Source organism: Salmo salar, chromosome 15 (assembly GCF_965601325.2).
Source record: "Salmo salar chromosome 15, fSalSal1, whole genome shotgun sequence".
Classification (NCBI taxonomy): domain Eukaryota; kingdom Metazoa; phylum Chordata; class Actinopteri; order Salmoniformes; family Salmonidae; genus Salmo; species Salmo salar.
Genome location: NC_138305.1, coordinates 40,678,908 through 40,701,010, shown reverse-complemented (window position 1 = coordinate 40,701,010; position 22,103 = coordinate 40,678,908). Strand labels below are relative to the sequence as shown.

Below are 22,103 nucleotides of genomic sequence, written 5' to 3'. Positions count from 1 at the left end.
TCACAGAAATAGAGTAGCCTGCCCATATTTGCTGTTCTTCAGCTAGTCTTGAGGCTACCGTACAGCTGAACTACCTGTAAATACTCATTAATACCGTCCTTTTACTATTTATTTCATGTCAATTAATTGATTGAAAAGTCAAACATTAGCCTATATTTGCTTGCTGACTGGATGTGAAATCATTTAATCTATGACTGCTCGTCTGAATTTTCCTAGCGAGGAAAATAGCAATTTTAATGAGCATGGCCTACCTACAGCCCTCTAGAACTCTACACTCTTTCTATCAAAAGGGATGTTTGAAGAGTGGGTTTATGTTTCTTTCCCTTTTATTTAGTGAATACCGAGGCCTGACCTGCAACCTTGAGCACCGTTAACACATTCACTGTGTTGTTTACTTGGCTCTTTCTTTCTTTTCCCCGTTCTCTCCATTTCAAACTTTGTCTCGATTCGTCAGTCCAAATAGGTTTCCTCTGTGTGTTTCAGAAAGAGCAAAGCAGGGCTATTTGGTAAGTGTTGCAAGGCAAGAGCAGAGCAGACTATGCTGTCCAAACATTTTTGACACCTGAGTTTGGCACCTTCCAAAGGCTCTTCGGCCCACCCACCCTTCGCAGGGAGATGCAGAAGCAGCCTTTGATCTCAGCTGTTTACATGGCAGCCAGGCCTGCTTCTCAAACCCTCACTGAAGAGTCAGTGAGTCTCATTGGAGCAGAGCTGAACTGAGCATCAAGTATGGTAAGCCTAGTCTGACAGACTCACAGACTCACAGTCCATGGTGTATAATTATAAGCCCACATCAAATACAATCAGGTTACATTTCCTCTCTCCTTACATCTCTCTATCATGTCACGATCAGACTGACTTGACACCCATGAAGGCATGAAGACAGCAAATTGTCATCAGTCATCCTCAAGTCTCCTAAAAGGGACCCATACATAGAGATAAGTACTTCCTATGAATTAATGGGAGAGTAAAGTAAATTGCTGCTGTTGAGTGATTGGTATGTTACTGTAATCAGGGATTTCGAGGTTTGATATCTGCTTAATCAGCAACGCATATTTACAATTCAATTCAAGTCCCTATAGTGTCTACAGAGGGATTCTATTGAGTTATTACAAGTAAACTACCCTGTCCAATAACAAAACAGCTCACTCTGCAACTGTAATGCCTCCCCTTTTCTTTTCATGAGACACATCTGATTCCCTCCTCCAGTAAACAGGTGGAACATAGTGGCACTCGTGCACCACTCTCTGTGAATTATGTAGTGGTGATAAGTGACACTGTCCTTGTGGATGGGTCACAAAGGATGTTCCGTTTTAGCTGAATGCATTTCTTGGAGCTACTATTCCATAGGCAACATACTCATTAATTTCAGGTTAATCAACAATTTAATGCAACAGAAATTCAACTGGACACACTTTATGTTCCGTTTGGAGAGAAAAAGACGCATGCAACCTAAGCGGTTATAGCGCTTTGCCGACATTAGGTGGAGCTTGCAGTCGATCTCAGAGCACCTAGTCTGAGCAGAGCCGTTTGAAAAAGGGGACAATACTGACGTCATGGACTTTCTTTCCACTCACGGAGAAACAAAGTAGGCTGTCCGCGAGAGCGAAGCGGTGAGAATGGAGCGCTGGAATCCACAGGAATAATACGCGTCTCAAACTGATTTAAAACTTTAAAAACTCTGTAAACAAACATGGATACGTGTAGACTTGGCTTCATACTACTCTACTTTTCAATTCTACGCGTTGGGGCTCAATTCACGGCAGGTAAGGATCTTTAAACCTTTCTGTGAAAGAAACTATAGACGCGGAGCAGAGGAAAGTTGGTTGTAATGTTTGAGTTGGAGTAATTTAAATCAAGGTGTGCGTTGTTACATTTTGTTGATACGGAAAAAAAAGTGATATGCAAAATATACCTTTGCAAATGACGTTAATCTTTCTGAGAACGTTCCGAATCATTACTCCTAAATCGGGTCCGATTCCTGCCGTGGCTTTATTGCAGGTAGACTAATAGAGAGCAAATTTGCGTTTAAAATATACGGGTACGTCCCAGAATGTTGACTGGTCCTTGAACGAAAGTATTTGAGTCCATCCTTTCGTGGTTGCATGCATCCGTATGTAGCATATTTGAGAAGTTCTCGGATCCATGATTTCTGCTTGATCACAACATTGAAATGGTCTGTATGGACACTTCGATCATGTTACCTGAAATATGGCATGGTATGGTTGTACAGTAATGAGCAACAATAAAAACGGAGATGGAACCATACAATACAGAATTACAAAGTTACTCTCAGGTTTACATTTCTTTTTGTATTCCTCGCAACGCTTTTCACCTACAGTTACAACACTTTAATCTAAATTGACAAAACTGTTGTTCTTCAAATAAACCACCAGTTTTTTAATGGTTAAACCACTAATTCAAACGACTTATTTCTTGTAGTCTAATGTATACGCTTACTACTAGACTATTTGGAATGGTCAAACATATTATTTCTTTCTCCTGTGTAAATGAAATCCGATACTGTTGACGTCTCCTCTCATACCCTGTCCCAGGGGCCTTGGAAAAACCGCAGGAGGTGGAGTCCTGTTGTCTATAAACATTTAAATTGCTAATTCCAACGAAACCTGTGAAATGCTATCTGTCATTTTAAATATATGTAAATTCAGTTTCCTCAAAGTCCCAATCAATTATTAAAAGTAAATCCGAAGTGATCTCACATTTGCATTGCAATCCGTCTCTTTTAGTTTTGAAAGAATTAGCACGTTTTTGAAATACCCATTCCATGAATTCTTTTAAAAATTCTATCATCACTGTATGTCTAATAAATGACTGAGTTCATGAAAATAACAAAAACATTTAAAAATGTATTTCCCTTAGCCTTCTTTTGCCATAAAAAAAAGAAGCTCAGTCTGATCTTGTTGGCCTGTTAATACATATTTTAATTGATTTACTTACACAGCCCTGATTGGCAGATAGGATCGTCTAGAGCCTACCCGCTTACACCTTCATAGTAGGAAGATGCATATGCAAATAAAAGATGACTGGTCATGATTAACTAGATCTGATTGTGAGGTTATGATCTGGGCCAAAAACTCTATTCCACCTAAATAGGATGAAATTCCAGGATTGTTCCCCCCCCAAACAGCTCTTACACAAAAAGGGGATTTTAATGATCATTTTCACAATTTCAGAGTGTTATTTTGACCTCATAGTGTGGAAGGGGTGGCAGGTAGCCTAGTGGTTAGAGCGTTGAGCAAGTAACCGAAAGGTTGCTGGATCGAATCCCCGAGCTGACAAGGTAAAAATCTGTCGTTCACACCTGAACAAGGCAGTTAACCCACTGTTCCCCGGTAGGCCGTCATTGTAAATAAGAATTTGTTCTTAACTGACTTGCCTAGTTAAATAGAAAATAAAAAATTAGCATAAAGTGAACCTGTAAAATCTCATGCTCTGCTCCTTTAAGAATCTGATTTGTTCAGGTATTTAGCCCATAATCATTTGCCACTGCCTCTATACCCCTTTTTATTGCTGATTAACAGAGGGCCTCCATAAGTCTTTCTCTACAAAGCGCATACACACATTCCTTACCTGGGGGGGGGGGGGGGGGAATACAGCTGTTTATATTCATCAGAAAGTCTTAGCCATGGATTAATACATTAGAGTAATCAAAAAAACAGGATGACAAATGGGCAAATTACACATTTTGGAGATTGATTTGTAAATTATGTGATTATGCTGGCGATATTATGAAATGAACTAGAAGATCACTTTACATTTCATAAAGCAATGCTGCTCTGCGATGAAAAGACACAAATCGGTGTGCTAATCCACTTATATATTTTCTGTTGCTTCCATCTGGCCGCAGCGCAAATGGGACAACCGGTGAAGGGTGAGTTACTGAGCTGAGCTATCATCCGACAGGAGCCCCTGTGCTGATTCAATGTGACCTGATGACTCCTGGCTGTTGTACTATGCCACCTTGAATGCGCAATATGGTCTCTGTGCAGCTGTCTCACTGTAGCTCTGTTAATGGCCCTCTCTCTCCAGAAAAGGCTAGTTCTGCTCTCACAAGATTTGGGACAATAAACAACTGCATGTAAGAGGTTAACTTGATTCTTTCTTGTAAAATAGACACTTTTTCAAACCTTTGCTGGCTACAGTTCACATGAAGTTGGCCAAATACCACACATTCATTTAGTTGTGCTGTGTGTGTGTGTGTGCAATAACATGAAATAACTCCAGTTGTTAGTCTTTTTAAATTATATTTATCTGCAGAAACCATTTATTATTTGCTTTGTAATATATTTGTGGTTGTCTAAGTAACAGAGTAGCAAACTAATTTATTTGCTCACCTATCAGAGAATCAGGTGTGAGTTGGGAGAGATGGCCATTAACCAAAAGGTAGATGCTGCAGGAGTGGAACAGCTGTTACTGGGTGAGATGTGTTCAAAATGGACCCCTAATTAGAAGAACACTGTTCAGGCTTTCATATGGTCAGTCAGGACTAGCAAGAACAAGCCTAACCTCAGTCTTATTGGTTCATCTGACAAATAATTAATTGTAATGCTTTTATTTCCAGTACCTTTGTCTTTGATCTTTGTGACTTGGGCACAGGAGAGTGAGTATTTTCAGTTGCTCCAAGGCCTAATGGGGTATCCTTCACTACATCTCAGCTTCCAGTTTTTCATGCACACAACCTTTCCCAAGAACATGTTTACTGCATGCTTTGTCCAGTATTTCCATCTTGGTCTGGTTTAAAAAAGGCAACATGGTCTTGTAAAACGACCATGCCCCCTCAGTAAAACATAGGTCATGGTAGACCATGGTCTAGTGAGTGAGGCAATACAGAGGAAGATCTACCCCCTTCTATTCAATAACAATAAGACTCCTCTAAGAGCGGAAGTGGCTGACGACTCAGAGCAGCACAAGGAGTCTTATATCTTAGTTTTATTAGACTACAGGTTAGGCAACAGTGAGAGAAGTTGCTTATCTTAGCACCTGCGAGAGAAATGTATGTTTTTTTATGTGTAGCCTCAACAAAATCTATTTGCAGCATGCAGCCAGGTATTGTTCCCTTCATTTTCTGACGCTTCAGACTATGCATGGTGAATCAATACCTGACAAAAGGTGTCAAGTCATTTTGCAACGGTATGGATTTTAAATGTAGTTTTCCTCAAAATCAGCAGCTTCCGTATCATTTCTCTTATTTATTCAGACTTGCACTTGTAAATGTTTTGTCAGCATGTTATCCATCTGCCAGTTTTTCTAGGGATAACGAATTAATAAGCAAGTTTGTTCTTGTTTTAAACCCAACAGATGTGTTAAACACAGGCCTACCCGTCTTGAATAACGCATCCAATGACCCTTTTACCATACAGCATCAAATGTCTGTGGTTTTTCCAAGGCCCTGGGCTCTAAGTGTTTATTTGGCCCCAGGAGGTGCCCACTCAGACAGATGTATTCTGAACTGGACTAATAGGAGCATTTCATTCCTGTTCAGGCCCACTGCAACACGGGCTCTAGGCCCTTTGTAACGCGCAAGACAAGAAAGGCCTTGTGAAGTTGCACTTGAAGCTCTGCATGGGAGGACAGTGATGGTGTCTCTCTGCTCTGAGCATGCCTCATGCTCCTGTCTACTTGGTATTTGGGACATGGAGAGATGTTCTGCTATTGTTTGTGTTCCGGGCCCCAGTGAATGTCTCAGACCACAGTTATCCCCAGTCTTTGTCATCACAGCATTTTGGAGATTAAATCCGTAATGGCATTTCTGGTGGTCTATTCTGATGCCTGCCCTTAAGCTTCTTTTGAAAGCTGACTGGACTTTTCCTAAGAGGAGAGTGGGAGAGAAAAAGAAACCTCTGATAGATTCGATTTTTGGTATTTTGGCTTTTTTTGTTCTGGTTGGAGGGTTTAACCTCTCTAGGGTAGGTGGGACGAAATCGTCCCGCACTATTCAACAGCCAGTGACACATCAGAGCGCCAAATTTAAAACCACAAAATGTCATAATTCAAAGTTCTCAAACATAGGACTATTTTACACCATTTGAAAGATAAGACTCTCGTTAATCTAACCACATTGTCCGATTTCAAAAAGTCTTTACAGCGAAAGCAAAACGTTAGATTATGTTAGAGTACATAGCCAGAAATAACCACACAGCCATTTTTCAAGCAAGCATATATGTCACAAAAAACAAAAACACAGCTAAATGCAGCACTAACCTTTGATCTTCATCAGATGACACTCCTAGGACATTATGTTATACAATACATGCATGTTTTGTTCAGTCAAGTTCATATTTATATCAAAAACCAGCTTTTTACATTAGCATGTGATGTTTAGAACTAGCATACACACCGCAAACTTCCGGTGAATTTACTTAATTACTCAGCATAAAACATTCTCAAAATACATAATTATTTTAAGAATTATAGATACAGAACTCCTTTATGCAATCGTGGTGTCAGATTTTAAAATAGCTTTTTGGCGAAAGCACATTTTGCAATATTCTGAGTAGATATCACGGCTAGCTAATTTGACACCCACCAAGTTTGGCCCTCACCAAACTCAGATTTACTATAAGAAAAATTGGATTACCTTTGCTGTTCTTCGTCAGAATGCACTCCCAGGACTTCTACTTCAACAACAAATGTTGTTTTGGTTCGAAATAATCCATTGTTATATTGAAATAGCTCTGTTTTTTGTTTGTGCGTTCAGGTCACAATCCGAAGGGTGACGCGCGAGCGCATTTCGTGACAATTGTTTTTCAAAATATTCCATTACCGTACTTCAAAGCATGTCAAACGCTGTTTAAAATCAATTTTTATATGATTTTTCTCGTAAAATAGCGATAATATTCCAACCGGGCGACGTTGTATTCATTCAAAGACTGAAAGAACAAAATGGAGAATTCACATGAACGCGCATCTCCAGTGTCACTGTCCCCAGGCAGGCCAGTAACAAACTCTGCTGCTGTTCTTTGCCCAGAGACTGCAGACATCTCATTACACTTTCTGGCACCTTCTGAGAGCCAATGGAATCCTTAGAACATGTCACGTTACAGCACAGACACTGTATTTTCGATAGAGAGGCTACAGAAGGACAATAAATTGTCAGACAGGGCACTTCCTGTATGGAATCTTCTCAGGTTTTGGCCTGCCATATGAGTTCTGTTATACTCACAGACACCATTCAAACAGTTTTAGAAACTTTAGAGTGTTTCCTATCCAAATCTACTAATTATATGCATATTCTCGTTTCTGGGCAAGAGTAGTAACCAGTTTAAATCGGGTACGTTTTTTATCCGGCCGTGCAAATACTGCCCCCTAGCCCCAACAGGTTCAGGAGATCTAGTACTGCTACCGAGTCAATGTACAAGGTGGTTGAGGTGATATGTACATGTCGGTAGGGTAAAATTTATTAGGCATTCAGGATTGATAATAAATAGAGTAGCAGCAGCGTATGTGAAAGTGTGTGTGTGGCGTCAATATGCATGTGTGTGAGCGTATGCATTCTGTGTGTTGGAGTATCAGTGTGTAGTATGTGTGGGTAGAGTTCAGTGAGTGTGCATCGAGCCGGTGCAAGAGAGTCAGTGCAAATAAAATGGGGGTCAATGCAAATAGTAAGGGTAGCCATTTGATTCATTACGCAGTCTTGGGGTTAGAAGCTGTTCAGGACCCTTTTGGACCCAGACTTGGCGCTCCTGTACCGCTTGCGTTGCAGTAGCAGAGACAGCAGTCTATGACTTGGGTGGCTGGTGTCTTTGACAATTTTTAGGGCCTTCCTCTGACACCGTCTGGTAAGTAGGTTATTTAAAATATATATATTTTTTATTTTTATTGGACATATAAAGAAATACAAATTACAAATTGAACAGATACATCCTCTTATCCCCCAATACTTATTTAACCACCTCCCTTTAACAACAAAAGCAGCATACATACAAAAAGAAAATACATTTACGATTGGAAAAAATAATATATAAATTTGCACACAAGTAAACATACACAAAAATGTAAAATATCACAACATACTATCCCTTCCTTCCCACACCCTTCCGTATCCCGTTGGCCAAAATTCTTATACGGGAGGCAAAAGCTACAACATCCGCTTTACTTTTAGTGCGACTAGGCAACAAAGATGGCACTTGAAATATGGCTATTAGAGGACAAGGCTGCAGATCAATGTCTAGAATTTTAAAGAGAGTATTTAAAAAAGGATGACAAATACTCAGTTAGCTTAGAACACAAATAAAACATATGGGTGTGGTCTGCCGGAGTGAATGAACATCTATCACATGTCATTCGTGTTTGGGAGGAATTTACTACGTTTTTCTTTGGTGTAGTGAATTCTGTGCAAGACTTTGAACTGAATTAAACTTAACCGAGCACATGAGGATGTGGACTTAACCCTAAGAAGGGCCTCCTCCCACCAGTCATCTGCAAGGTCAAGATCAAGTTCACTACCCCAGTTTGTCTTGATTTTGTTTATTGGAGAGGGTTCGGGGACAGCATAATGTCATATAATCTATAAATCAGACCTTGCCAACTCTCCGGGAGGGATAAAATCTCCTCTAGCGACGTCTTGGGAGGTAGTTGAGGAAAGGTGTGAAAATGAGAGCGAACAAAGTTACGGGCTTGAAAATAGCGGAAAAGAATAGAATGAGCCAGATTAGATTTAGCTACGAGATCATTAAAACTGACCGACTTCCCATCTAAAAATACATCTTTGAAACAAACAAAACCTCGCTCACGCCACAAAATAAAAGCCCAGTCGAGTTTGGAGGGTAAAAATAGGTGGTTGTTACAGATAGGCCTTAGAGAAGGGGCAGAAAGTCTAAAATGTTGACGAAATTGTCTCAAGATCTTCAGAGTAGAGCGCACAATGAGGTTTCCCGTATACTTTTGAAGGACACAAGGACAGTGGGGCACAAGCAAGAGCAGAAAGGGAGGATGATTGGCAGGAGTGCGCCTCTAATGAGCACCAGTTGGTATCTGGGGCATTACACCAGACCATCCTCTTTTTAATATTGTCTGCCCAATAGTAAAGCAGTACATTTGGAAGGGCCAATCCTCCATCTTGTCTCCATCTTTGAATTGTTGCTCTATGTATCCTAGGTGATTTGCCTGCCCAGATAAAATGACTGATGAGCCTATCCAACTCGGTAAAAAATGATTTCGGCAGAAAGATCGGAAGACCTTGAAAAATATATAGAAACCTAGGTAAAATGTTCATTTTAACAGATTGTATTCTGCCAGCTAATGAGAGGGGCACACTATCCCAGCGTTGTAAGTCAGCTTTAACTCATCTGACTAGGCCTGCAACGTTAGTTTTGTGGAGGGTAGACAGAGAGTGTTATATTGACACCCAAATAGGAAAAACCAGAGGGTGACAGACGGAAAGGCAGGGCTCCAAGGGGAATTTGCTTGGCAGCAGGATTGATTGGAAAACAAACTTTTCTGAATGTTCAATTTGTAACCTGAGAATGATCCAAAGGTGTTTTAAAAAATGCATTGTGTTATCGACAGAGTTCACAGGGTTAGTGATATATAGTATTAGATCATCGGCCTTACAGCGACACTTTGTGCTCTTCGTCAGCTCGGTGGATTCCAGTAAATGATGGTGCTAATTTTAAGGCCAAGGAAAGCAGTTCTATTGCAAGAGCAAAAAGTAGCGGGGACATAGGGCACCCTTAACGGGTCCCTCTGGAGAGGGGGAAGTATTTTGAATGTTGAGAGTTGGTGTGTACGCTTGCCGTAGGAGCAGAATAGAGCAGACGTATCTATGAGATGAAATTGGACCCAAAACCAAATCTTCCCAAAATAAATAATCCCACTCCACCTGGTCGAAAGCATTCTCCGCATCAAGAGAAACAACAATTTCGGGGTCTGGAGAGATGGGAGGGAGTATAATGTTCAAAATCTGGCGTACATTGGAAAACACTTGTCGCCCTTTGATGAAACCCGTTTGATCATCAGATATCACATCCTGAAGGCAGGGTTCCAACCGGAATGCTATAACCTTAGCTAACAATTTAACATCAGCGTTCAAAAGTAAAATGGGCCAATATCCACCACATTCCGCTGGATCTTTATCTTTCTTAAGTATAAGTGAGATGGAGGTTTGGTTTAGTGTCGGGGGGGGGGGGGGGGGAGAGTCCTGTGACAATGAGTTGGTGAACATATCTAATAGTAATGGGGCGAGTTGATCAGATTTCTTTCAAATGAAAATCAACGGGGAAGCCATCAGGGCCTTGCCACTTTGCATTAACTTTAGACCCTTTGTTATCTCGTCAAGATGCAGAGGGTTGTCCAGAACTTTACTCATGTCCATATCAATGGATGGGATAACCAAGTTCTCTAAAAAGTTGTCCCTAGCCGTATTATCTGATGGGGGTTCGGATTTGTAGAGGTTTGAATAAAATGACATGAAAGTTTAATTAATATTAGAGGGATCACTTGTAAGATTACCGGAGGAGTCCTATACCTGAGAGAGAAGATGAGATGCTGACTGGCGTTTTAAATTGGTGTGCCAAAAGGCGACTTGCCTTGTCACTATATTCGTAGTACGTCCCCTTTGTTTGTTGTAACAGAAACTCTGCTTGATCAGTGGGAAGAAGATTAAATTGAATTTGAAGTTTTAGCCTCTCTGCGTATAATTCAGGGGATGGTGAAGTTGAATATTGCTGGTCTATTTCCAGGTTTGAGACCACCAATTCCTGTGGTTTCAGTTTTCTTTGTTTGACATAATGAGCATTGTAAGAAATTATCTTTCTCCGTAATACAGCTTTGAAAGTCTCCCAAAGAAGAGAAGAGGAGGTGTCATCATTTTTATTCGTTTGAATGAATACTTCTATATTGGTCGAAGTAAAGTCACAGAATTCTTTGTTAGACAATAGAGTTGTGCTAAATCCAAAATGTGGGGGAAATGGTCCGAAATCACTATCGCAGAATATTCTGTAGTTTCAACTGAGGGGAGAAGGGCTCTATCTAAAAAAAAAAGTACTACTCTATGCGTGAGTAGGCTTGATGAACATGAGAAAAGTAGGTATTTTGTGACCGGTGGAGGAAGCACCATGGATCAACACAACCCATTTGGGTCATGAAAGTAGAAAGAACTTTTGCCATCCCGGAAGGAGTAAGTGTTCTGAGATTACACCGGTCAAGTCTTGGTTCAATAACCCAGTTAAGGTCCCTGCCGAAGATGAGGTGGTGGGTTTCAAGATTATGGAAAGAGGCTAAAAGAGTTGTCATAAATCTAGTGTCATCCCAGTTAGGGACTACAGGGGTTTGGAAGAGGGTTCTATTAACTATTGTATAACGTCCTCCAGGATCTGAAATTATCTGTGAGGGTGAAAACTGTACTCGTTTGTGAATCACTATTGCTGTTCCCCTGGCTTTTCTGTTGAAATTAGAATGAAAAACCTGTCCAACCCATGCTTTACGCAACCTAGTATGGTCGTTAACACGTAGGTGCGTTTCTTGAAGAAATGCGATATCCGTATTCAGGCTCTTCAGATGTGAAAATACTCTGGAACGCTTCATTTGCCCCCCAAAACCGCAAATGTTCCATGTCACCAGTCTGACTAGAAGCCCTAAAGTACCATCTTGACTTGTTGTTGAACTAGACATGAATCCGTATAAGGGGAGAAAACAAATGAAAAAGAGAGATTGAGAGAGGAGCAGCATGAGCAAAACATCTGAATAAAAAAATGTATAAAATCCCCCAAAAACTAAAACAAGCAGAGCACAAGAATCTTTGGATAATGCCAAAGTACCCCTCCCCACCGTCCCCAACCATACACAAAAATAAAAATGATAGTACAACACCCTTCAAAAAATAAAAAGAGAAAAATACATCCTACACTCGTCACTATGAACGATATGAGCAGCAGGAATTCCCTCTTACTCAACATTCGTTGATTACCCTACATGTGCAGTGAGGTCAAACAGACCTTGGAAAGAAGTGACATACGCCCTTGAAATTAAATATGGCAATAGGCAAGTGTACATTTTGGGTTTCGGTCACACTTTAAACAACGAGTAGAAACTTCCGCTTCAGTTATTGAAAAAAATGTTGACAGCGATTGGTGGCATTTCAATGGCCATAAAATCCTGTGTGGCTCAGTTGGTAGAGCATGGTTTTTGCAACGCCAGGGTTGTGGGTTCGATTCACACGGGGGACCAGTACGGAGAAAAAATGTATGACATGTATGCATTCACTACTGTAAGTCTCTCTGGATAAGAGCGTCTGCTAAATGACTAAAAATGTAAAAAATGAATGTAGGTGTTGCCACAGGGCTGAGTAATGAGAAACGTTTGAAATTAACCAGTAGGCTATGAAAAGGGTCAGTCCTTGTAAACGTCGTTAGGAGGAAACAATTCAATAAAAGTATACAAACGGACAACTAACATTTTGGATATGTACAATTAAGCAACCGAACCATGGGTCTAAGCTCTTCAGCTAGTGCAACAATTAAACAAGAGTACAATTTGGAAGAAAGGAGTGATAGTATTAGACTCCAATGTCATAGTGGAGTCCAAGATAAAGTGAATGTAACTCAGGACCAGTGACCAACATCACCAATCATGGCCAACGTAAACCATGGTAGTTCATAGTGTCCATAAAAATAAAGAGTAAAAAATACAATAAAAAAAATGTATATATCAAGCAGATCCCAAATGAAAAATGTATATACACAAATATTGGTGGACAGGATCGGTGTCTAACTAGCTAGTAACATTGGTATCCAAAATGACCTAAAGACTGCCAAAATGCAATGTAGGCTATAGATTGCCATTAGTGGAACAGCAAGTTCAAAGCCTTAGTAAAATGAAAGAAATCAAAATGCTGCGCTTTTAACAGCGATTGTCTTTGATGAAGAAACTAAACAAGATCCACTGGAAGTTTAAAGAGCAGTGAGACAGTATAGTATGTCATTGTCAATAACAGAAATGAGTTATGTGCTGCTTCAAACATACCTACTGTAGCTAGCAAGCTTTAGCATAGGATTGTTTAACGAGAAACGGATCGATAGATGGCCATAGATGTATGTAGCCTAGTGTCTACACGGTCACCAGAACTAACGTTACTCACATAATACAGGCAGGTGAGAAATAATCCCAATTCAGGCATTCAATGTATTTCAGGCATTCAATGTATGCGCTGTCGGTAGAAAGACTCAGCTTTTTCAGGATTTTCGAAAAAATGGACCTCGCCATTAAAGGTGACATGGAGTCGGGCAGGATAAATCAGGCCAAAGCGGATTCCCTTCTTGTACAGAGTGGACTTGATGTTGTTGAATGCGGCCTGTTTCTTTGCCAAGCTAGAATTGAAATCCTGGTAGAACTTGATCTTGTGGCCTTCAAAAGGGATGTCACCATGTTCCCTTGCCCACCGAAGGACGAGCTCCTTTTCTTTGTATCGATGGAATCACACTATGATGGGACACGGTTGGCCGCCTGGGCGAGGTTTCGATGCAAGGCTGCGGTGGGCTCTATCGAGTTCAGGGAGATTGGGAAAAGCCTCATCGCCCAAACCTTCCTTGAACAGCTCCGCCATGAACTGGGTTGGATATCCTGTCTCAGAATCCTCTGGCAGTCCAATCACGTGGATATTCTGGCGTTTTGAACATGAAATCAAATCTTCCACTTGTAGCTGCAGAGACTTGTTGGCGGCAGCCACGTCGTCAAGCCTGGTTTCCAGCGTAGTGAGTTGGTCATTGTGGCCCGAGAGCCTGGCCTCAACTTTGGCCAGTGTGGTAGCGTAAGATGCCACAGAACCCTGGATGGTTCCATGGTTGCCTGAATTGGAGCCAGTGCAGCCGCCAGTGAGTTATTCTGCTGCCTAACTTTCACATGATTTCGCCAGCTCTCTGACAAGGATCTCCGGTGTTATCGGGTTAGCCGTATCACCCGAAGTGGCTATTGAAGACTTCAGTGAAGATGGGGTGGTAGCCATTTTAGCTGAAGTTGATTTGGTGGAATGTGAAGTTTTTTCCGTTGACTTTCCAAAGCATGTGACTTGTTTGCTCATGCTAACTTAGGTACACTCTTACTGGGTAATTAAAATAACTTTTGAGGTCATGAGAGGTATGAATTTAGGCAAAATTGAGGATTATTTACAAAAGTTGTTGAAGAGACCTTGTGCGACTTCTTTCTACATTGCTCAACCGGAAGCCTCTGGTATATAGGTTCTGGATGCCAGGGAGCTCAGCCCCAGTGATGTACTGGGCTGTACGCACTACCCTCTATAGCGCCTTTATGGTCAGTTGCCATACCAAGCGGTGATGCAGCCAGTCAATATGCTCTCAGTGGTGCAACTGTAGAACTTTTGAGGATCTGTGTGTGGAAACCACTGGCACACCCCGTTTTAAATCACTTAACATTATTCTCATTGACTCCACATAGAATTTGGACGAAGTGTATTCCATGCATGGTCTTGAACTCTACGGGGTTGTGGTGTTTTATACTGGCCTGTGTTTCTCAGACAGCATGCCGTGTAAGAGGTGCGTCTGACAGGTTTCACAGACATGCTGGAGAGAAAGAAAAACGTCATTTCATAGCCAGTGTCTGATGATTCAAAACAGACATTCAGCCTGTCCTACCTTACACTTTCACTTCGAGTCATGACTGCAGTATACAGGCAGTGTGTGTGTTTGTTTGTGTGTGTGTAATGTTATGTATGTATGTGCCCATCTAAAATTTGGCATTTAGTGGGGCGAACAACAAAATGCTTCACAGTTGACTAGTTAATTCAAATGCTTATAGCTAAAGTGTATGAGACTATTTTTGGCAGTGTGGAAAAGAAGGTCCAATAATTGACTGTGATCAGATTACTTTATAGCCATTTGGAGAGATTGAATTACTGAATATGACCTACATACAAGCTCAGTACCTCAGATTGAAAACGCTCATCCCTATTGAGTGCCATGCCGTCTGCTCCTTGTGAATGACTTTTCTTTCTGTAGACATGTCTGTAGTTAATGGTTGAGTGTGTGTAGTCGACATGCAGCTACAGTGTGGAGCTGCTGTGTGTGATTGACACACAGTGATCTACCCCACCACCACTTCCGTCCTCCTATCTGTCTCTCAGGTGGAGTCAAATTTCAATCAATCAATCAGCAGTCTGAATATCATCTGCCTTTAACTGCTCTATACCTGTGTCTGACACCTCCTGAGGAATGAAGTCTCAACGTCATATGAAAGTGGAATTCTCCCACAGCCAAACCAGCTCAGGGCTGAAAACAGATAACGAAAGAAGACTGTTGCCTTTTCTCTCTGAGACGCTTTATGTTTACCCCTCAGTACATGTCTGCCTGGCACTATAATTGTCTGGATTGTTTTACAAAGGTAAAGTTAACAGTACAAACCAATTTGTAATTTATTATGTAGCATTTGATATTTGACAGTTCCTCATCTTTATTTCCTCAATGTATCTTTATTTCCAAGAAAATAAATAGCATTGTTAATATACTTAATCTGTTTACTGTCATTTGTAAAACCAGACAACAAAGCTTTAAGCTACATATGATCCTCATGATCACTTTTGTGTTATTTGTTGAATTTAATAGGGATGCTTTTCAGAAGAGAGGATTTGATTGTAAGGCAGCGCAAATTAATGTTAATGATATAGATTTGAATCTTCACCCCTGTGGCCCCTCCCACCTCCCCCAGTCTTTTTTCGGTGTTGTTGTTAAGCAGACCCCCCCCCCCCCCCCCCCAGGACACCCCCAGCACTTTCCTTACCCACACACTTACTTATGGAGCATTGCCTAGATTACCCCGCTCACCCACTCATAGCTGTATACAGAAAGTAATTTTATGTACTTTTTCAAGTTTTGCCTCAAGGCAAATGTTATGATAGGTCTTGGTAAATGATGTGCACAGTTAGTCAGAAGCAGTAAACTGGACAAGGAAGAATGTGCTCTTGATGTAGATTAAGTTAAAATAGTATGTCTTGGTGAGTTATGTCCAGAAGAGAGATGCTTACTGTATGAATAACAGAGCCCATGGGATGTTTCTGTCCTAGGCCTCAGTTTATTTTTCCCCCTCTTGTGTGGTATACTTGACGAGGTTCGAGAAAAGTAGTGCCCCCACACTTCTCTCCATGCAACTCCTAAAAGGCCCCCAACTGATTCCAGTATTTGTGTTCCCAAGGTCCACTCAGGACTCCCCCTCCACATGTGGTTTAGGTTAACCAGCTCTGTGGGTTTGAACTGAAATTAACAGGGTCATTTGGGTAAAGCCAGCCATTTTGAAGGACAGAACACTGTATTTTTCTGGGATAGACTAACCTTTATTCTGGAGACATGACAACTTGATTATAGATACACAAAGGGGGAAAAAATAGAGGTTCCTAGCCCATACATGTACATTCTCCTCATCTGACATAACATGGGGCTGAATTTGAAGCTGTCAGACGCACCTTGGCTTCAAGCCTCATTAGTATTCTGAATGGAGGTGCGGGTGCTGGGAGTTCATCCCTTGTTTGTCAGTGACATCATTTACATCCAGCTGAGAACTTTGATGGGGTCAAGGTAACCCAGCAGGTTAACATTATCTCATGGCAGTCCATCTCTAATGAAGAAATGTGAACATCTACAGCAGCCTAGAGATGAGGGTTAAATAGCTGGGCTTCTCCCAAGCAGCAGAATCACAATCGGATTATCCAATCAGAATTATGTCGCTTGGAAAACAATGGCTCTGCCACGCTTAATGCAATGTTTCAAAGGTAGCTCATATTGTGTGTTGATGATAATGATGGAATAAAAAAATATTATTTTCACAGCTCTATTTGAAATATAATCCTGAAAGCAGTGTATTTTTTCTAGCTCTGTTTGTTTGTTAATTCCTGAAAGCCTTTTCCAATGGGGTGTTTCTTCTCCATGGATAACATTGGACTGTTGTTTCTCCTACCCCTCCTAAAGGCTGAAAACATGCAACAGAGGAGCTGAGAAGCAGAGACGGGAATATTTCATGTATATTGTTTCAATCCAGCATACCTCTTTGTGGACTGCCAATTCGGCAATCTTTTTGACCTTGCTCCTTTGTTCTGAGTGTGGAAATAGGAACATTTCTACTTTCAAGGCATTCCAAGTAATCTTTTTTTTTTAAAACAGTTTTTAGGTGTTTCTCAGAGGCTGTCTTTATCCTTGTTTTTGTCTGTAAGAGTTTGTCTTCTCTGTCAGGGTCTTTTATTAAGAGGTTAAAACATTTAGTGCAGAAAAGAAATCTGAGGTAGAGAAATAGAAAGCATCAAACTGTTTTAAGAAGGTGATAAATTAGAGCAAAGTTCAGAGAAGTAATGTTTTAGGGTCCTGGCATTTCTGTGCCTGGGCCTCCACTCTCCATTAACATTGGCCCACATTTAACCTCGGAGTGGCATTAGGAAAATCACTCACCATTCACTGACTTGCCCTCCTCGGAGTACTTTTACACTAGATTAATCAGGAAATTGGCCTCTTCCTTTTCTCATTCTCTGTCTGGACAACGTCAATCTTGAAGGTAAGGTTTGTTGCTCAAACTGTTTGTATTGTTTGAGCCAGTTTGGGTTGTGTCAAACACACAAAACAAATGCCAAGAAAAGTCCAAAGTGAACCGATGCTTTTCTAACGTCATTGCTGGTTCGAAATGTTTACTTGTCACGGAGCTTAAAACTGAAAACCACTAATGCTTGACATACAGTGCATTGGTAAAGTATTTCGACCCCTTAACTTTTTCCAGATGTTGCTATGTTACAGCCTTATTCTTAAATAGATTAAATGAATTTTCTTCCTCATCAATCTACACACAAAACCCCATAATGACAAAGAAAAAAATTATTTGTAGAAATATTTGTCATTTCTAAAAGAAAAACAACTGAAATATCACATTTACGTAACTATTCAGACCCTTTACTCAGTACTTTTGCTGAAGCACCTTCAACAGCGATTACAGCCTTGAGTCTTCTTCAAATTTGAGCTCAGGTGCATCCTGTTTCCATTGATCATCCTTGATGTTTCTACAACTTGATTGGAGTCCACCTGTGGTAAATTCAATTGATTGGACATGATTTAGAAAGGCACACACCTGTCTATATAAGGTCCCACTGTTGACAGTGCATGCCAGAGCAAAAACCAACCCATGAGGTCGAAGGAATTGTCTTAGAGCTCCGAGACGACAGGATTGTGTCATGGCACAGGTCTTGGGAAGGGTACCAAAACATTTCTGAAGCATTGAATTTCCCCAAGAACACAGTGGCCTCCATCATTCTTAAATGGAAGAAGTTTGGAACCACCAAGACTCTTCCTAGAGCTGGCCGCCTGGCCAAACCAAGGAATCGGGGGAGAAGGGCCTTGGTCAAGGAGGTGACCAAGAACCCGATGGCCACTCTGATAGAGTTCCTCTGTGGAGATGGGAGAACCATGCAGAAGGACAACCATCTCTGCAGCGCTCCACCAATCAGTCCTTTATGGTAGAGTGGCGAGACGAAGCCACTCCTCCGTAAAAGGCACAGGACAGCCCGCTTTGAGTTTTCCAAAAGGCACCTAAAGGACTCTCAGACCATGAGAAACAAGATTCTCTGGTTTGATAAAACCAGATTGAACTCCTTGGCCTGAATGCCAAGCGTCATGTCTGGAGGAAATGTGGCACCCATCCCTACAGTGAAGCATCATTGCTGAAAACCTGCTCCAGAGCACAGCGCTCAGGACCTCAGACTGGAGCGAAGGTTCACCTTCCAACAGGACAATGACCCTAAGCACACAGCCAAGACAACGCAGCACCGTCTTCAGGACAAGTTTCTGAATGTCCTTGAGTGGCCCAGCCAGAACCTGGACTTGAACCCGATTTGAAAATCTGTGGAGAGACCTGAAAAGATCTGTGCAGCGACACTCCCCATCCAACTATGACAGAGCTTTAGAGGATCTGCAGAGAAGAATGGCTGAAACTCCCCAAATACAGGTGTGCCAAGCTTGTAGCGTCATACCCAAGAAGACTTGAGGCTGTAATCGCTGCTGAAGCTGCTTCAACAAAGTACTGATTAAAGGGTCTGAATACTTATGTAAATATATTTCAGGTTTTTTTTCTAAAAACTAGTTTTTGCTTTGTCATTATGGGGTATTATGTATACATTGAGGGGGAAAAAACTCAATTTTAGAATAAGGATGTCACGTAACAAAATGTGGAAAAAGTCAAGGGGTCTGAATGAACTCTATGTAAGTGGATGCGGCAGAGGACTTTGGTGACAGATTAAACTCTTTCTCAGATCCTTTGCAAGTAGCTTGGTTTTGGATGCCACCTGAACCTGCCAGTGCCGTGATCGCCTTGGGTCTTTGATGTGAGCACATGGTTTAGTCACAGTTTCTCCTCAGAAACAAGACATGGTTCAGGATACAAGATCACAGTTGTCCAATCAGTGAAGTAGATTAGCAGAAGTGTTGGGGAATTATGATGAATCGTACATAACTGAGGATCTTTACTCAGTAATCTGTTCCTCAATCCCTCTTTGTCAAGACTTGGGAGCCCTCCAATTTCAATGTTTTCTCCCCAATTGCTTTTTCATGCTAAGAAAATACTGTTGCCCTGTATGAACACATCATGGCAAGTTGATTTTAGGGGGAGGGTGGTTTAAAACCCATTCCCTAGCCATGCAGTTTATCAGGTCTTCCCAAAGTGTCTGTGTGCCTTCTTGGCTCCTGTCCACTTCTGTATGTTGTGGGCCAGAGTCACTCTGTGTCAATCGAAGGAGCACAGAACCAAGAACACTAATCTCTCCTTTGATAGAGAGGGGTTTGAGGGGAGGACTCTGAACACTAAAATACTTTGCAGCATAGGCTTGACATGGAAAATTACATTTTGCGTGTAGAGTTTTACATACTTCAGCTTTTTGTTCATCCTTATCAATACAAGTATTCATATGATTCGTCCTTACCAACTCATTCGCCCAGAACCTGTTATGTGTGGGGGTTTTAATCACACAAAGGAAACACTTTCATTAATAAAACCCCCATTAATTTACCCATGTGCATGTCATAAGTAGGCTTTTTATGAGTAGTTTGTGCCATGTTGTTTACAGTGATGTGTCTTGGCAGGTATTTAATTGTAAGACTGTGGACTTCCAGGCCTGACAGGCTGTCTTAATGAGGAGGCTGTCTGAACTGTGGGGATGATATGGGGTGACAGAGTCTTCCAGCGTGGAACCAGGGTGCATGCAGGGAAGTTGGAGGTCTGTTCTCGCAGCCCCTGTGTATGTGATCCTTCATATCCCCCGTCAGAAACTCTGTCAAGGGCGGTTAGCCCAGATCTCTTGATTGATTTCCCCCCTTTTCTCCTGCTTGATGTATCACCAAATTGTTTTAAACTAGTGTGATGGAAAAGGCCTTCCTATCACCTTCCTGTAGGCGGAGGAAGTGATAAACCGAGATGGCTAAACCTGACTTCCTCTCACATATTTCCAGGTCTCTATTAATATTTGATTGCCACCTCAGCTGCCATGCGTAATTACAAATATCTTTGTATTGTGACATTTGACCCCCAGGTAGTATCTTTTTTTTTACTGGGCATACACTACGGCACACAGTTTGCTCAAGGAAAGTGTGTTAGTGATTGCCAACACAGAGCCAGAGGCAAATTCCAGTGAGTGCGGATTGCAGTTATGCTATCAAACGGCGATTTTCAACACAACATATATTTTCACTCAAGTGGTTCAACTATTATAGACGGTGAAATGTCACTGTGGAAAAGTACGTTATTTGAAGCACATTGAAATATCTCAAAAGAATGTCTGACTTTACTTTTGGTTTGGCCATTGTCAGTGTTACCTTTACAAAAACGTTAAATTATATATGCTATCCAATTATATTTGTATTCCAACAGAGAATGTGTTAATATTTAGCTCTGATTTAATAAACCCTCATAGTACCTGCAAAAAAAACTGTCAGTCAAAGCCTCTGGTAATAGATAAAAATGTATTTTGTGAATTATTTGTTATTTGTCCATAAACTATGCTTTTATATACATATATGATCTATGCATCTGTCTCTATAGGATCCTATAATTTACCTTTTTTTATTTATTCTATATGTAATTCTATGACTGAGGCCAGTGATCTCTGTGGCTCTGTGTGTATGCAGGCAGTGATGGTGTAGTGTCGCTTCAGTATACACAAGACACCCTTGTGTAAATCCCCCAGCAAACCCGGTGTGGCCCTGAATTTAAAGGCTAATCTAATAGACAGTGATGACTCTGTGTAAGTGGAGGGTCTGCTAGTGTTTCTGCCTCTGCTGCTTACTTACATATTTTGACAATTCGAAGCCCACAATGAATGTTAATTACCCGCAGTTTAATCTCTAACCTCCTGAAACGTCCACAGAATCTACAAAATGACACATCTTACTTCGCGGAAAACGGCCGGTTGAATTGCTCTGTGGCTGAAGAGTAGTTTTGGAGATATAGATTTGCTTTAAATTAACTGTCCAGTGTTTCCAGATTTCCATGAAATATGACCTATAATTAATTATAATATAAATGAAGTTTTCCTTGCAAAAAATGTAATTAAGTATGGTAAAAATCAGCTTTTTCTGTGTTGGAATGGTGTGGCCGTACCCCAACAACAGAATGGTGTGGGCATATACCGGTCAATAAAAATATGAATGCGAGTAGACTGCTGCTTGGCCAGCTCACCCTCCTCGGGAGGATGACATCATCCTCTATAAGGAAATAGCAAGCCTTTTTTAAATGGTCTGTTTGAGGTGGGGCTATTGAAAAGTTTTTTTTTCCCCCCTCCAATTTATGCTTTGGGCACATACGAGGATGAGTCAACAACATTATTTGGGTATGAGTTAACAGAATGTAAAAAAAAAAAAACTACGTATTTTTGAATTTTAGCCCTTTTTTCTCCCCAATTTCATTCTTGTCTCATCGCTGCAACTCCCCAACGGGCTCGGGAGGCGAAGGTCAAGTCATGCGTCCTCCGAAACCTGACCCGCCAAACCACGCTTCTTAACACCCGCCAGCTTAACTTGGAAGCCAGCCGTACCAGTGTGCCGGAGGAAATACCGTTCAACTGACGACCAAGGTCAGCCTGCAAATGCCCAGCCCGCCACGAGTCGCTAGAGCGTGAT

The 22,103-nt window shown here is 41.2% G+C and overlaps 1 protein-coding gene across 16 annotated transcripts in view; it reads left to right on the top strand.

Annotated features, from left to right (window-relative positions):
* The first annotated feature begins 1,404 nt into the window (after window positions 1–1,404).
* Window positions 1,405–22,103, top strand: part of LOC106571353 (receptor-type tyrosine-protein phosphatase kappa) — a 176,451-nt gene continuing 155,752 nt past the window's right edge. For 4 of the 16 annotated variants that reach the window (XM_082961728.1, XM_082961727.1, XM_082961729.1 and 1 more), the window contains exons 1-2: window positions 1,405–1,766; window positions 3,869–3,892. In XM_082961728.1, coding sequence (XP_082817854.1) covers window positions 1,694–1,766; window positions 3,869–3,892 — 97 coding nt within the window. In that variant the 5' untranslated portion in view covers window positions 1,405–1,693. The remainder of the gene's footprint in view (window positions 1,767–3,868; window positions 3,893–22,103) is intronic. The other 12 variants (XM_082961730.1, XM_014144332.3, XM_082961732.1 and 9 more) reach the window with 7 other exon arrangements.